At 48.6% G+C, this 16,548-nt stretch overlaps 1 protein-coding gene across 1 annotated transcript in view; it reads right to left on the bottom strand.

The window, feature by feature from the left end:
* Positions 1-2,119: 2,119 nt before the first annotated feature.
* The window catches only part of LUZP1 (leucine zipper protein 1), a 69,711-nt gene continuing 55,282 nt past the window's right edge, over positions 2,120-16,548 (bottom strand). Inside the window, exons 3-4 of the mRNA XM_080800927.1 lie at positions 5,263-8,447; positions 2,120-3,735 (exon numbers count right to left, since the gene is read on the bottom strand). Of these exons, the coding sequence (XP_080657053.1) occupies positions 3,580-3,735; positions 5,263-8,328 (3,222 nt within the window). The 5' untranslated portion in view covers positions 8,329-8,447 and the 3' untranslated portion in view covers positions 2,120-3,579. The remainder of the gene's footprint in view (positions 3,736-5,262; positions 8,448-16,548) is intronic.

Below are 16,548 nucleotides of genomic sequence, written 5' to 3'. Positions count from 1 at the left end.
TGCACCTAGACTCCAAGGGGCAGGGCTGAGGCCAGAGCGCCTGCCGGAACGAGCAGATATGGACTGAGAGACCGAGGCCCCCCCAGCAGAGGGGGTCTCTGATGCATCGACAGTTTTGTGAGGGCTACTCTCCCAGCCCTCCCAATCTATCTTTAAAATACAAAAAAATAGACTTTATTCTCTTAAAAATACATTCCTTTCAGTACATGTTCTGAGCTGTGAAGCAGCAGGAAAATAGGGCCCCTTTCCTATGATCTTGGCTGTGAGGCTTCGAGGAGAACCCTGGGCCCCACCCAGGGTTGTCAAAAGATAATCCCTAAAAGCAGCTCTTCCCAAGCAGTCCTGTCAGAGTAACAAATCCCACATCCACAGAGGCTCTGGGTCCCTGTTACTTACTGGGCAGGGGCAGCACTTGCCACTGACCCACCACATGTACAGCACTAAAGCTGCCCCAGGATCCCAGGTCCTAGACAACAGAGGAGGGGGAGGATTTATGTGCGGACTTGCCAGTGACCGAGGCCGGAGTGGCGGGCCCCACTGCAGATCCCCTTCAGCCCGCGCTGGCTCACTGTCCGGCAAAAGGAGAAACAGCCACGGCTTCCTCGCCTGCCACCCCTACAGCTTCCTCGGGTGGTTTCAGTGCCAGAGAGGTGAGAGCGCGGCCTCTGGCGTTCAGCCACCTCACATACTTTCTCCAACCACGCAGCTCTGAGCACAGGCGCCCCGGGAACCCTCCCGCAGCTAGCCGCCGGCCAGTAAGAGCTGGAGCTAGAGGCGCACTGCGGCGGCGGCTTGTCCTGAAAGTGGGTCTGTCAGCTGGGACAGCAGGGATGTTTGGTTGATCGGACAGCTATTTAATTACTAGGTCTCCCCTATTTGGTGAAAGTTTCCTCCAGGACCCCTGACCGTGAGGTCCAGATGGTCACACACAGGTTGCTTTCCAGAAAGGGGCCTTCGAACTTTGGAATTTGAGAGCCAGCCTTGCCAGCCACTTGAAACCCAGAGGAACTGAGCCTCCAGCCTTCGTTTGCTATTATAAATGGCATCGTCTGCAATGCTGAGGACACTTAAAAATAAAATCTATTTTATAACGGTTCTAGAAAGTATGCAGAGTAAGGAAACACAATATTTATCCTGAAATAATTGTTACAATCAAACCCTATTGCACTCAGATTTTTAAGACAGCAGCCCCCAGCAAGAGGGCACCACAGCTGTCCCTCTTCCACAGAGCATTCTGGGGAGTGGCAGGTGTTGATGCTGCTGCAATGTGGAAAGATCCAGACTTTGGCACCAGGAGCTACAGCACCAGAATCCAGGGCTCCAACGCCCAAAGACGAGAATTATTGGCGAAATCTCTGTAGGCACGGCTTGGCACCCTTTTGTTTCCACCAGCAGAGAAGAGCCGCAGAATTCATTTCCTGTAACCTCAGCTGACCACCGCAGAGGCCCATTTCCTTCGGACACTCAAGGTTGCCAGCCAGTGAAGAAGAATGGCAGGGAGGCTGCAGGGGAGAGGTTGCAACCTCGGGTAAGCTAGTTTCTAGCCAGTGACCCAGGAGCAGCAGCAGGAAGAGATTCTGAAAAGAGCGTCTTGAACTGAGCGTGAGGCAGCATAGTGGAGAGAGAAGCTACACGGCAATGCCCTTAGACTGGCAACACTCCAGAAAATGGAAGTCGGCGCACAACTTTCCTGCCCCCGAAAGGAAGCTAGGTGTGCCCCACGCCGTCTCCTGGGTCGCCAGGTCTGATGGCAGACATGGGCGTGATGAGCGCTGGTTCCCACCGAGTGCAGGCCGAGTCGACACGAGATGGCCGACTGGGGTCCCGAAAGCCAGTGATGCTGTGAGCCGCGTGGGCAAGGCTGGCGCCAGAAGGGCCACAGAAGCCATCTGATCCCCATCTGGTCCAATCCCTCCTCTCACAGACCAGAAGAACGAGGCCAGCCGAGCTTCGCGCAGTCCATCCGCGTGATGCGGAAAGGACAAGGCCCACGAAAACACGGCAGGAGGGAGGACACCTTCCCTGAACTCATCTGGATGCTATCTTCCAGAAGCAGAATGAGCCCCCACAGGACAGTGTAAACAGAACAATCTCAGAATGCCAGACTTAGGACTCCTAGAGACCATTTCAAAGAATTCATTTTACAGATAAGGAAACTGAGGCCCCAAGAGGACAGTGACTTGCCCAAAGTCACACAGCAACACAGTACAAAGCCGTGAAGAAAACTCAAGCTTTCCTGACTCCTAGTTATGCTCTTTCCCTAGGAAGGAACAGTGTCTGCGTCATTACAAGTAGCCTTTGAAAAGGGATCCCTTCTTCGAACTGAGTGTTACACAAAAAGCCGTGCCAAGAATATATGGTTCTTTGTAACTGCCGCGCTCCCGCCCACCCCCTGCCCCGTGACTGGTATAAGAAAACTAATCAATTGTTTATTTGTGTGGCTTCCTGAAAGCTTTGCTGCATTTTGCATTGTACAAACCTGGGGCCCTCGATAGGCATTTCGTATGACCTGTCCTCCAGTGAAGTCCTAATGACAGTTTGCAGAAGCCAAGGGCCCGCTTCTGTAGGAATGCCTCAGCCTGGTAAAGTGCAACGCCTCCGCCCCGGGGCGCGAAGGAAGAGGAACGAGTCCATGCCTCTCACGGAAATATTGCTTTGTGGAGTGACGGGAGACGCTTCTCCCTGCCCACTTTCCCCCTTGCTGGGCACTTCCTAGAAGGCAGAGTACACTGGGTCAGGCCCAGTTTAGTTCCGGAATATTCCGAAGGGTGGAAATGAAAGAGTTGGCCTGAAGTCTCCAGCCGAGGGAGAGGGGCGGGCAGTGCCAGCAGCATTATTGGTGCCCAGGAAAGGAGATGCGTGAGGCTTGTGTGCTTCCAGGTGCCTGTGGAAGGTGAGCAAAGAGCCAGGGGAGGGGGAGGGATGACATCATTCCAAGAGGTGGGTACCCGTGTGTTCCGCCCCAGGGGGCCATCGTCAGCCAGGGGGCCGTGTCCGAGAAGCGCCAGCCTGAAGGTTGCTCCCACAGTCCCTTAGAGGCAGCACAGACCTCTGCTGCTGTCCAAGTCTGAGGAACGCCAAAGGGGAGAGGAGTGGGTGCCCCCCGGTGGAGCCGATGGCTGCTGAGTCTCAGCGGGTACTCGGGCCCCCTAGAGCAGACAAGGAGTGAACGGGGTGCGGTGAGGAGACTAAGAAACTAGCCGCGCTGAAGGGGCGCCCTCTGCCCCACCGAGGAGCAGAGAAGGGCCTTGGGCTGCTGTTGTGCGGTGAGGACACGAGGGCTTTCTATAGCTTTCCCCATCTGGGGGCCAGCGGGGCCTACGCGACCTGGGGACGGGGACGAGGAGAGAGGACTCATGCATCGGGGAAGGCTGGGCCTGCGTGACTTATGTCCAGCTTGTAGTCTCTGAGCCCCTCTGGCCAGTTGGCAAAACGACCTGAGCCACAGCCTGGTCTGCCGTCATCTCCCAGCCAAGGCCTGACGTCTAGCCGGGTTAACGGGCCTCACGTCCTTCGTAGGGCAGGAAGGCAGGAGAGTGAAGCGGGAGCAGAGGAGACAGCAGACCTCACCCAGCCGGCTCAGTTGTCCTCGGCGCACGGCCGGGCTGGCCGTAACCGCTCCTCGGCCCGGGCTCGCCCCGATTCTGATGGCCCCGGCTTCGCAGGCAGCTCACACCGCTCCAGGGGGTTGTGCGGTCGCCTGTGGACACTGGGTGTGCAGTCGTCCCTGTCGTCCTGTGCCAAGAAGGACAGAAGTGAGCTGTGGAGGACAACAGCAAGTGACAAGACACGCTCATTCCCTACCCCAGGGGTCCTCTCCAGCCCAGCAGGGTGTAGACAGACCACAGGACAGGCCAATTTAAACATTCCTTGGAAACAAGGAGAGACCACACCCCCAGGCTGCTGGGGCTTGTAGGGTAGGACAGGGCCTGGGATGGGGGCACGGGGCCAGCCCCATAAGCAGGGCCCCGCACTCCTTGCGTTCTGCATGTACAGGCTGCGTGCTTCTTGGGGTGAGCCATTTCCCTGCTTGGGGAGCAAAGAAGTACACTGAAAAGGAAGCCAGGTCAGGCTCCTCCTACTTCCCACCTATAAACTACCAAAAAGCCAGGTCCCTTCCCTCTCGGGTCCTGTACATATCCCTCAGTCTCTCTCAGATATCCAAAGCTTCGGGGATCTAAACAGACTCCCCGCCCTCCCCTTCACTCCTCTTGCACCAAAATTCTGCCTTTTCATGTTCTCATTGGTCCTTCGAGCAAATGCAGATCAAAGAACTCAAGTTGAGTGAGCAAGTTTCAAGTTGGCAGGGTAGAAAGTGCGGGATGCAGAATCAGGAATCTTCGATTCACATCTTAGCTCTAACAGTAATTCACTCGGGTGGCCTGAGGTGAGGCACTTTGGGTCTCTGACCCTCCATTTCTAGATCTAAAAAATGGGGCTAATACCTGCCCACAGGGCTCCTGGAGAGACTGAGACGGTGGGGAGGTGCCATGTCAGACGCTGAGTGCCCTGGGAGGACTTACAGGGCATTTCGAGTTAACGCACCATCACCTGCCTTCTAAAAAGGAAACATCTGCGTCCAAAACGTCCTGCATCCTCGCAGGCTCCGTATCAAGACCCTCGCAGACGCTGCCCCTTCACTGCCCCGACGCTCTGACCCTCACATGAGGCGGCGGTTGTGATTTCTCGCTCCTGGAATGAGCCTACCGTACCAGCCCTGCCCTCCAGACGGAGGACACGATGACTTAGACGCGTGTCTGGGGCAAAAGAGAGTGACCCGTGGGCACCCGGAAAAGCCCGCGCTCTCGGGCCCCACGAGCCAGCAGCCGGCCGAGCTCCGCCGGGGAGACCCTCTCCCCGGCTCTCCTCTCCGGCCGCGGCTTCCTGTGCTTCTAGGTGCCGCTCTGTGGGGCTTTAAGGGGAGTTCCTGTGGCTCCTCTGGCCAACCCGGGGGACGGAGGCCAGATCTTTTCCTTTTGTGCGGCCTTCATGTACAGAAGAGACAAACTGGGAAAAGGGTTTGGGAAACGGAGGCTGCTCCCTGCCGAAATACCTTCTTCAACGTACTTACTCCTTCTTCAAGGCCAAACCCACCCGGTGCTCAGCAGTTCTCCGAGCAACCCAGCTCTCGCCCGTATCTCCCAGCCCCATAATCCCGAGTCACACTGGCCAGAGAAAAGGAAAGTGCAAGGAGGGGAGGGAGAACGGCACGGGCCGGGGAGGGGGGAGGCAAAGCGGGGGTGGGGGGTGGGGGGGGCTCACCGTGCCTGCCGCGTGGTTCCAGGCTGCCGCGGCGGCAGCATCTCCCACCCGGTTCCGACGACTGAGCACCTCAGACACGGTGAGGCTACTCTGGGTCCTTCTGGAGGTGAGCTCGGGGGCGTCCCCTGAATTTCCTGCCCTTTGAGCGCCCTGCTCACAGACGTACAACCCGGGCTGTCCGAGGTCCGAGCAGTCCGTGGCGGCCCTCTGGGTGTAGGCATTGGCAGCTTCCACGTTTCTCCCTACTCGGGCTGGGGGGTCCTCTGAGGGGTTCAAGTCCCGCCTGCTCCTCCAGGCGTTGCGCACCGTGACGTGTCTGGCGTCCGCAGAGCCCGCTTCGGAAGGGGCGCTATGGCTTTTCCACCTGATTGTCTCCGCTGGGGGTGCATGGCTGTTTCTCTCCGACGGATCCGATGGCTTGATTATGATGCTGCTCCGCGAGACCACGGTTTCTGGCCTGTTCTTCGGGGGCCCATCTGCCGTCCTTTCGGCTTCCGTGAACTGCAGGGCGATGTCGTGTTTGTGAATGGAGAGCTCGAAGGGGGAGCTGACGTGGTTGCTGACCGCCGTGAGCTCTGCCGGCCCAACCTGGATGTTGCTGGTGGACGTGTGCCTCTCCCGGGGGGCCTCGCCCGGGCTGGATCGAGGGCTGCTGCTGTCAGAGGGGTAAATGGTTATGCTGCTCGTCACCTTGTTGGGGCCTGGTTTGGAGGTGGATTTCTGCTTCTCCGTGGCGGCCTCGGTTCCAGATCCTCCCATAATTTTTTTCACATCCTTATCAATGATGACAGGTTTGATGATGGCTCTGGACCGCAAGGCCTCCCTGGGGCTGAAGGGTCGTTGGCTTTTGACCCCGGCACCGTTGGCATCTGGGAACTCGACAGCATTGGTGGAGGCTCTGACAGGCTTCACGGATTCATTTTCTGTCCCGACATCTTTATCATTCTCAAACAGGGAGGTTCTAAGTCCTCGCGATTTGGCTTTTTCCCTCGAGCTGGGTTGGTGTTTGGGCTCTGGCTCCGGAGTGATGGTTGTGTTTACCAACTTGGCAGTAACCAGAGAGGCCGCATCCCCATCATCATCGGAGTCCGCCTTCTCTCTGCCACCGGATTTGATGATTCGGCACCTCAGGGCCTCGTGCTGACTGCTGTCTTCCATCACAACGGCCACGGGTTGATCGATGCCTTCTTTATTTGGGGTTGAAAAGCCCTGAAGGATATTTTCTTGGCTTCTGGAACTATAGGGATATTTTGATAAGAGTGGAGGCTTAGAATTTGGGGAAATGCTATCAGCCTCTGGGCCACTGGCAGCCTTTTTGCCCTTGCAGAGCCCTTCTGAGGAAGATCTCCGAGATGAGGCCAGGGATCCAATCCCCTTAGGACTGCCGCAGTCTGCAGCCTGATTTAACGGACTTCCGTTGCCGGGTACCTGCCCCCTCTTGCCAAAGGGGGCCTCCGCGGAGGTGTCAGAAGCCTTGTCACCTCTACCCAGTACGTCACTGGGAACAGACCCATGGGCGGTATTGTCACTAAACGTTCGTGTTGTCTTCTCCACTTTTCCCTTCAACCCACTCTCCGTTCCTGGCTTGGGAGCGCCCTTCCAAACCTTGCTGTGCTCCTGCGCCGCGGGCGGGTAGCGGCTCAGCACCGACGGCTGCTCCCTGGCCTTCCTGCCTTCACTCTGAGAAGAGCCCGACGCGTATCGCTCCTCCGTCCTCCGCGTCTCCTGAGTCCCACTGTCTGCAGCCGCCCCCACGTTGGAAGCTTTGGCGGCCCTCCTGTTGGTGAAACTAGGAGAGGAGACCTGCCTGTTGCCCAGAGAATAGTTGTCATTGTTGAGAGCAAACTCCCTGTTGCGATGCCTCTCCCGCTTGTGCTGAGGGGACAGTTCCCGGGCCGTGTGCTTGGACGCAGGTGCCTCAGTCCCGTGGCCTCTCAACTTAGTCCTCTCGTGCCTGCCTTTGCTGGACAGGAAAGCCTCGTCCCCTTCCAGCTCCCCGTTCTCTAACTCTTTCTGTTTCTTGATTTGTAGCTTTATCTCCTCCAGCTGGCTGGCTAAGAGTTTGTTCTTATTTTGTTCACTTAGGTAATTATCCTGAAGATCGTTATTTTTGGCCCTCATTTTCTTAAGCTCTTCTTCCAAAAATTCAAAATGTTTGATTTGTGTCTTGAGTTTCTCAATCTCTTGGTTAAGGTCTTTCACTTTGTTGTCTTCCTGATTTCGGTTCTTCTCGTTTTCGGATTTGTTTCTGGTTTCGTTCTCTACCTGCTTTAGATAGTCCAGAGCGCCCTTCCTCCTCGATTCTTTGCACGCCAGCGTGGAGCAGATCCCGTCCTCAATCCGCAGGTCGTTCCTTTCCAGAAGATTAGACGCGTTCCTGGTATAATCTCGGTTCATTTTTTTGTTCTGCTCCAGTTTCTGGGTGAGCTCTCTAATCAGCTTCTCATTTTCTTTCTCCTTTTCATTCAAGTATTTTCTCTCACTCACAAAGCTCAGAGTCAACGACTTCAGCTTTTCTAACTCTGACACTAAGTTCTGCTCCGTTTTATCCAGGCGGTCCTCGGAACATTCCAGTTCTTTCACTTTGACCCTGAGCATTTCCAGCTCGGAGGAGATCTTCTTCGTCAGGTTCCTCTCCTCATTCAGACTCAGACAGAGCTGGGTGCAGTCATTCTTGCTCCTGCCGAAGGCCTCCTCCAGCTTCTCCAGCTCGGCCATTCGTTTCTGAAGCCGCTCGATCTCAGACTTCAGCTCCCGGGTGAGGTTTTCTTCCTCTTCCAGCTTCTCCTTCATCAGCCGACACAGGTCCTCCGCTCTCTTGATTTCCTCATCTTTGCCCTCGATTCTCAGCACTCGCTGGCGCAGCACTTCGATCTCCGCCAACATGCTGGAGTTGCTGCCTTCTGCCTGAATCACCTTGTCCTGGAGGTCCAGGAGCTCATCCTCTGCTTTCTGGAGGTTTTTGGTGGCTTCCTCCAGCTCATCGAGACGGCGGCTTAGACTCTGTAACTTAAACCGCAGGTGGCGGCTGGAGGCGGTATCCTTGTAGCTTGTAAGTTCAGCCATGCCTGCTGCCAGCTGCTGTGCGCTCCGAGAGGCATCCAGTTCCACTCGAGGGGACGAGAAATGGTTACCTTTCTCTTGGTGTCCACAGCCTTCTTTGGCAGCTGGAGACCATTATCAGTCTACAGAAGGAAAAGCAGAAAGCATGTCAGGCAGCAGATCTAACATCTGTACTTCAGCCCCCCGTTGTTTTAATTCTTGTGCCTAGAACATAGCAGGTGCTCAAATGTGTTGAATGAATTTTAATAATCCTGCAGGAATGACTAATACTGAGGTGACTGTCTAGTTTAATCTTAATGAAGAATGCTGCCAGTGGCCACATGGCAAACATACAGAGGGATGCCTTATTTCTCATCTTTACCGTGTGCCACCTACATAATCCCAGGACTGTCCTTACGTTTCTGCAAATCACTAAGTAAACAGCTTCAGTTTTACTGAGTTGTAAAATGGGTATAATGATCCTTACCATATCTCTCCCCATTATTGTTCCCAGATAATGTGTAGAAACCTCTTGGTAATAAAGCAGTAAATAATCATAAGATTATTAAGAACTATGACAGCTTCAGGGAACAAATAGATTAGTGAATGGGGCACCTGGGTGGCTCAGTGGGTTAAACCTCTGCCTTCGGCTCAGGTCATGATCTCAGGGATCGAGCCCCACATCGGGCTCTCTGCTCAGCAGGGAGCCTGCTTCCCCCTCTCTCTCTGCCTGCCTCTCTGCCTACTTGTGATCTCTGTCTGTCAAATAAATAAAATATTTTTTAAAAAAGAGAAAAAAAAAAGAAACCCTTTCAGAACCAAAAAAAAAGGAAAATAAAAACCTAAGTGTTTATTATTAATAGACCTTCACTGAAAAAGCTATTTATGGATGTACTCAGAGTATAGAAACTGGGGCACCTGGGCGGCTCAGTCAATTAAGTGTCATGTCGGACTCTTTATTTTGGCTCAGGTCGTGATCTCAGGGTCGTGGGGATCAAGCCCCACTTTGGGTGCCACGCTCAAACAGGGAGTCTGCTTCTCCCTCTCCCTCAGCCCCTCCCCCTGCTCTTGGACATGTCCTCTCAAAAAAAATCTTTAAAAAAAGTGAATATAGAAATTGATCACTTAAGGCAGGCATGACATGCAAGAAGGAACAGAAAGCAAAGAGTTTGTTTTTTTTTTTAAGATTTTATTTGAGAGAGACAGCACATGAGAGTGAGCAGTAGGGGGTGGGGGAATCAGAGAGGAAGAAGCAGACTCCCCGCTGAGCAGGGAGTCCGACTCAGGGCTGGATCCCAGGACCCTGAGATCGTGACCTGGGCTGATGACAGACACTTAACCAAATGAGCCACCCAGGCGCTCCCAGAAAGCAAAGAAATTAACCCACACAAGTACTGGTTCAGTTAAACAATAAACAAAAATTAACTGGGGATAGGAGGGGGTAGGGCAGGATAAAACCAAAGTGGAACTGAACTAAAAAGCTGGGTAGTAACATGTAACTCACAAGAAAAGAAATCAGGATTCAAGTGTTCTTAAAAAGTTGTAGTTTGAGGGAAGAGGACAGAGTAATTATAACTAACTTTAGAACTTGTTAAGAGTAACTATTAATCATATGTCTGATAAGGCATTAGTAAGCAGAATATAAAGAACTCCTACAACTTAACAAAAAACAAGTAACATGATTTAAAGATGGGCAAAAGGCTTGAAAAGACATTGCTCCAAAGATAATATGGCCTACAAGCATATGAAAAGATACTCAACATCACTGACATTAGGGAAATGCAAATCAAAATCACAATGGGAGGTGCCTTCATACCCATCAGGACGGCTGCTACCCCAAACCAGTGTTGGTGAGAATATGGAGAAACTGGAATCCTTGTACACTACTGGTGCAAAAATAAAATGGTAAAACTTCTTGGAAAACAGCATGGCAGCTCCTCAAAAGATTAAAGAAAGAATTACCATATGGCCCAGCAATTTCACTTCCGGGTAGAAGTATAAAAAAATTCAAAACAGGATCTTGAAGAGCTATCTGAATGCCTGTGTTCATGAAAGCACTATTTACAATGGCAAAGAAGTGGAGGCAACCCAAAGTGTCCCTCAGAGGATGGATGGAAACACAAAATGTAGCACATGCTACAGTGAAATATTCGTCTTAAAAAAGGCGATTCTGTTACCTGGTACAACCAGGATCAAGCTTGAGGACACTGTGCTAAGTGAAACAATTCAATCACAAAAGACAAATACTGTATGATTTCACTCATGACGTATCTAGAATATTCCAGTTCACATAAACGCAGCAGAATGGTAATTGCCATAGGCTGGGGGAGGTGGAAATGGGACTGTTATTTAACAAGTACGGAATTTCAGTCATGCAAGATAAAAAATGTTCCAGAGATTGGTCTGTACAACAATGTGAATATATACTTAACACTACTGAACTATAAATGGTGAATATGATAGATTTTATGTTACACATTTTTGCCACAATAAAAAAAAAAAATCTTAAGGCAGTAAAAAGCATAGAGAAGGTAGGGCAGACCTCCGGTTTCTAGCCCAGCATGTAAGGAAGTCATCACTGTGTCTTAACATATAAAAAGCAGAACAGACTGAAAATTCACAACTCTTCTTAGATCCATGAGAGAAATGAGGTCACAAAAACCACTGATCCAAAACTTAGACAAGTGGACGCAGGGAGTCATAATTTAACACAACAGAAATTCACGAGTGCCCACGGGAACTGGCACAAGAGCTGGCAAACCTAAACTACAACTGACAACTTGCTGGAAGCTCAGTGAAGACAGCTCCGCAAGCTAAGAGCGAGAGGGAGTCTCAGTCTTGAGGGGAACGCAGCACAGCCCACTTTATGAGCTTTACCTCCAGAAGCCGTACAAGGCTCTCGCAGTGAGGATGAGAGGAAACTCCCTTGTGCACCCAGCAGGGGAGGATTAAAACAAGTATTTTGAAACCAGAGCCTGGGGGAAAGGAAATACCCAACTCCGGCTCCTTCTAGCCATCCTATACCACCTAAGGGGCATGAGAGTTTGAGGGGAGAAGGGGAGAGGACCATCAGTAAAGGCCTACTTACCTCAGTCATTTTTATCCAGGACATCATGTCCTGCTTTCATCAAAAAATTACAAGGCATACTAAAAGGCAAAAAACACAGTTTGAAGAAACACAGCAAGCATCAGAACCAGACTCAGATATGGCAGAGATTTTGGAATTCCCAAAAACTTAAAACAATGATTAATACACTAAGGGCTCTAATGGAAAAAGTAGACCTCATATAAGAACAGAAATGGAAATTCTAGGAATCAAATATTAGAAATCAAAAACACTGTAACGAACGAAGAATGCCTTTGATTATCTCATTAGTACACTAACATAGCTGGGTAAAGAACCTCTGGGCTTGAGGGTATGTCAATAGAAACTTCCAAACCTGTAAAGTAAAGAGAAAAATTACTTAACAACAACAACAAAAACCCAGAACATCCAATAAGTGTAGGACAACTACAAAATTTATAACATTAAATGGGAATAACAGAAGAAGAAAAAATTTGAGGCAATAATGACTGAGAATTTCCAAATAACACCAAGCAGGATAAATGTCAAAAAGAAAAACAAAAATCAACACCTGGACATAGCAAATTCACACTGCATAATATCAAAGACAAAGAAAAATCCTGAAAGAAGCCAAGGGGGAAAAAACCACCTTATCTATAGAGGAATAAAGACAAGCATTACATCTGACTTCCCAGAAGTCATGCAAGCCAGAGGAGAGTGGAATAAAATTCTCACAATGTTGAGAGAGAAAAAGACCACCACCAATCTACAATTCTGTACCCTACAAATGTGGAAAAAAAAATTTTTATACCACTTCAAAGATGAAGAAAAAAATAAAGACCTCACACAAATAAAAACTGAGATCCGCTGCCAGTAGACCTGCCTTGCCAGAAATGTTAAAAGAGTTCTTCAGTTAAATTAAAAATTCAGATCACATAAAGAAAGGGAGAGAACATTAAAGTGAAAGTAAAATAGCACTTTTAATTTTTCCTACTCTTAATTGATCTAACAGGTAACAGTTTGTAGAAAATAAGAGCAACCATGAGGGCACCTGGGTGGCTCAGTCAGTTAGGCACCTGCCTTCGGCTTAGGTTATGATCCCAGGGTCCTGGGATCAAGCCCCACATGGGGCTCCCTGCTTCTCCCTCTCCCTCTGCTGTTCCCCCTGCTTGTGTGCTCTTTTGCTGTCTCTCTCAAAAATAAATAAAATCTTAAAAAAAAAATAACAGCAACAATGTATTCAATGGTTACAGCTTATGTATAAATAAAATTAATAAAGCAGCGAAAGGGACCCAAGAGGAAGTAGAAATAATTATAAGATACTCGTACTACTTATAAATGCACATTGCAAACTGAAGGTCAAACACTTAAAAAAAATGTTTAATTGATATGCTAAGGACAGAATCTGGATCCATAAAAATGCTCAACTAAAGCCACAAAAGGCAGGAAAAAAGACAAAAGGGAACAAAAACAAAGAGCATATAATCACTTTAAACATCAACAGTCAAAATATACCAATTATAAAAAAGAATTGGTCAGAGTGGATAAAAAAAATCAGGACCCAACTGTACATTTACAAAAAACTACTTTAAAATTTTTTTAAAGATTTTATCTTTAAGTAATCTCAGCACCTAAGGTGGGACTCTAACTCACAACCCCAAGATCAGCAATAGTCATACACTCCACCGACTGAGCCACCCAGGTGCCCCAACAATTTCTTTTAATTCCAGTATAATTAGTGTACAGCATTATATTAGTTTCAAGTGTATGATACAGTGATTCAACAATATATGCCCTACTTAGTGCTTACCCACTTAAATTTTTTTTTTTTTAAGATTTTATTCATTCATTTGACAGAGAGATCACAAGTAGGCAGAGAGGCAGGAAGAGAGAGAGGGGGAAGCAGGCTCCCCGCTGAGCAGAGAGCCCAATGTTGGGCTCGATCCCAGGACCCCGAGATCATGACCTGAGCCGAAGGCAGCGGCTTTAACCCACTGAGCCACCCAGGCGCCCCGCTTATCCACTTAAAATTTTAATAAAGATACATAATGACTAGGGGCTGCTGGGTTGCTCAGTAGGTTAAGCATGTGACTCTTGATTTCAGCTCAGTTCATAATCTCAGGGTCTCTAAAATAAACTAATCTTTTTAAAAAAATCATGATTAAAGTATTGATTGTAATTGATTAATGATTAAAAGTAAAGGGATGGAGAAGGATCTGCCATGCTAACTAATCCAAAGGCAGTTGGAGTGGCTTCATTAATTTCAGAGAGCAGATTTTAGAGCTAGTGAATTTATCAGGGGTAAAAACACCATGATAAAGGAGTCTAAATTTTCCAAGAAGCCATAACAATCCTTAATGTATATGCACCTAACAACGGAGCATCAAAATAGGTGAGGCATGAACTTACAGAATTGCAAAGAGAAACAGATGAATCCACTACTACAGCTGGAGCCTTCGGCACTCCCCTGTCAGAAATAGACAGACCCAGCAGGCAGAAGATAAGCAGGGACATAGCTGAAGTCAACACCACCATCAATCAACTGGCTATGATAAACATGTGTAGACTATTTCCTCCAACAACAGCAGAGTACACATTCTTAAGTTCAGATGGAACATTCACCAAGAGAGACCACATTCTGGGCCATAAAACACAATTAACAACTTGAGCAGAACAGAAATGATATCCTGTGTACTATCAGACCACCGTGGAATTAAGCTAGAAATCAGTACCAGAAAGCCAGCTGAAAAATACCCAAATATTTGCAGATTAAACAATACATTTCTAAATAATACATGGGTCAAAGAAGAAATCTTGAGAAATTTTAAATATTTTGAACTGAATGAAAATACAACTTTTACCAAGATTTGTGGGGTATACCAAAAGCAATGTTTTGAGGCATGCACATATCAGGAAAGAAAAAAGATCTACAAGCAATAAGCTAAGCTTCCATCCTCAGCAAACAGAAAAAGAAAAGCAAATTAAAACCAAAGTAAACGGAAGAGTGGGGCGCCTGGGTGGCTCGGTCAGTTAAGCACCTGCCTTTGGCTCAGATCATGATTCCGGGGTCCTGGGATCAAGCCAAACGTCGGGCTCCCTGCTCAGTGAGAAGTCTGCTTCTCCTTCTCCTATTCCCCCTGCTTGTATTCCCTCTCTCACTGTCTCTCTCTGTCAAATAAATAAAATCTATTAAAAAAAAAAAAAAAAGTAGGAACGCCTGGGTGGCTCAGTCTGTTGAGTGTCTGCCTTCAGCTCAGGTCATGATCCCAGGATCCTGGGATCAAGTCCCACATCGGGCTCCTTGCTCAGCTGGGAGCCTGCTTCTCCCTCTGCCTGCTCTGCCTGCCACTTCCCCTGCCTGTGCATGCCGCTTTCTCTCTGACAAGTAAATAAATAAAATCTTTAAAAAAAAAAAAAAGTAAACTAAAGAAAAGTCAAATTGAAGCAGTAATCAACTGGTTCTTTGAAGAGATCAACAAAATCAGTAAGCCTCTAGCCAGGCTAATGAAGGGAAAAAAAAAAACCACCATAAATTATTAATACCAGCAGTTAAAGAGGGGACAGCACTACAGATCCCATGGATAGTAAAAGGATAATAAAGGATTATTAATAACTGTATACCCACAAATGTTATAACCTAGATGAAATGGACCAATTTCTTGAAAGATGTAATATCCCAGAATTCACACAAGAAGGAAACAGATCATATGAATACGACCATATACCTTGTAGGCCCCCAGGGAGGACTCTGATTTCTCATCTATGAAATGGAGACCCGTCCATCTTCTGAGCAGAAGAGTAACATATTCTGACGTGGCTTTAAAGGGATTAAACTGGACTATATCATTTCACTTACACGTAGTTGAAAAGCAGGCAAAAACTAATCCATGGTGATCGTGGCTACCTCTGGGGAGACCATGACTAGAAGGGTTATTAGGGATGGCAGATTCCTGCCATCAAGCTATATAACTTAAGGTTCGTATATCCTATGTTACACCTCAATAACAAAAAACAGAGATAGATGACCTGTGAAACAAGATACAGATCGACATGACTGCTGTGCTCAAAACAGACCACAGCGGTTAAGGGTGAGAACAGTAATCCAGGCAAAAGGCAGCTGTGGCCTGGCCCAGGACGGCAGCCACACACATGGTAAGAAGTGGTCCAACTCCGGTCACTTTAAAGGAAAGGAGAATCTCAGCACCTGCTCTTAGGCTGCATGTGAGGTGTGAGACAAGGGGATTAAGAATGACTCTGAGGGCCCGCGCTTGGGGCGGGGTGGGGGGAAGTGTGCAGTCAGTTGAGCATCCAACTCTAGGTATCAGTCCATTCAGGTCATGACCTCAGGGTTGTGAGATCAAGCCTCGCGCCAGTCTCCGCGCTCAGCCCCTCCTGCTCATGCTCTCTCTAAATAAATAATTAAGTCTTAAAAATAAAATAAAAGCTCTTAAAAAGAAAAAAAAGAATGAGACTCCAAGGGTTTTAGTCTAATTTTGTAGGACTGAGTTGTTATCAATTCAAACAGGGATGACTGGATGGAGCAGTCTGAGAAGGAAGATGAGGAATTTGGTTTGGGACATATTATTTATGAAATATGAATTAGTCATCCAAATGGGGACATTCAAAGGCTGTCGGAATATACGGGGCTGGATTTCAGGAGAGAGTGGGGTGACTGTATCCATCTGTGAGTCAGCAACGAATGGATGGCTGAGAAAGCCGTGAGCTGGTGAGACTGTCAAGGAATGAGTGAACACAGAGAAATCAAGAAGTCAGAAGTCTTAGCCCCAAGGTGGCCAATATTTTTTACGGGTGGAAATGCAGAGAAAGCAGCAAAGACCCAGGACAAAGCTGTGAGGTGAAGGAACGCTGGAGAGAGTACAGGACCACGGAGACCCAGCAAAGGAAGCCTTTCAAGGAAGAAGGGTGCTCAGTTCTGTTGAGCGAAGCTAATGGCTCAAGTGAAATGAAGCCACGACCAGACCAGAATTTCCCAACTTGGAAGTCCCCCTGCCAAGAGCAGCACTGTGAAGCGATGAAAGTGAAAGTTCTATCAGAACGAGGTTAAGAGACACAATAAGGTGATGAATTGGAGAAAACAAATATTAGATGATTTCTGAATTCTGTTAAAAGCAGAGCAAGTAAAAATAAAATTGAATATGTAAATAAATAAGCAGAGCAAA

The sequence above is a fragment of the Martes martes genome (assembly GCF_963455335.1).
Source record: "Martes martes genome assembly, chromosome: 4".
Classification (NCBI taxonomy): Eukaryota; Metazoa; Chordata; class Mammalia; order Carnivora; family Mustelidae; genus Martes; species Martes martes.
This window is presented reverse-complemented; position numbering and strand designations above follow the sequence as displayed.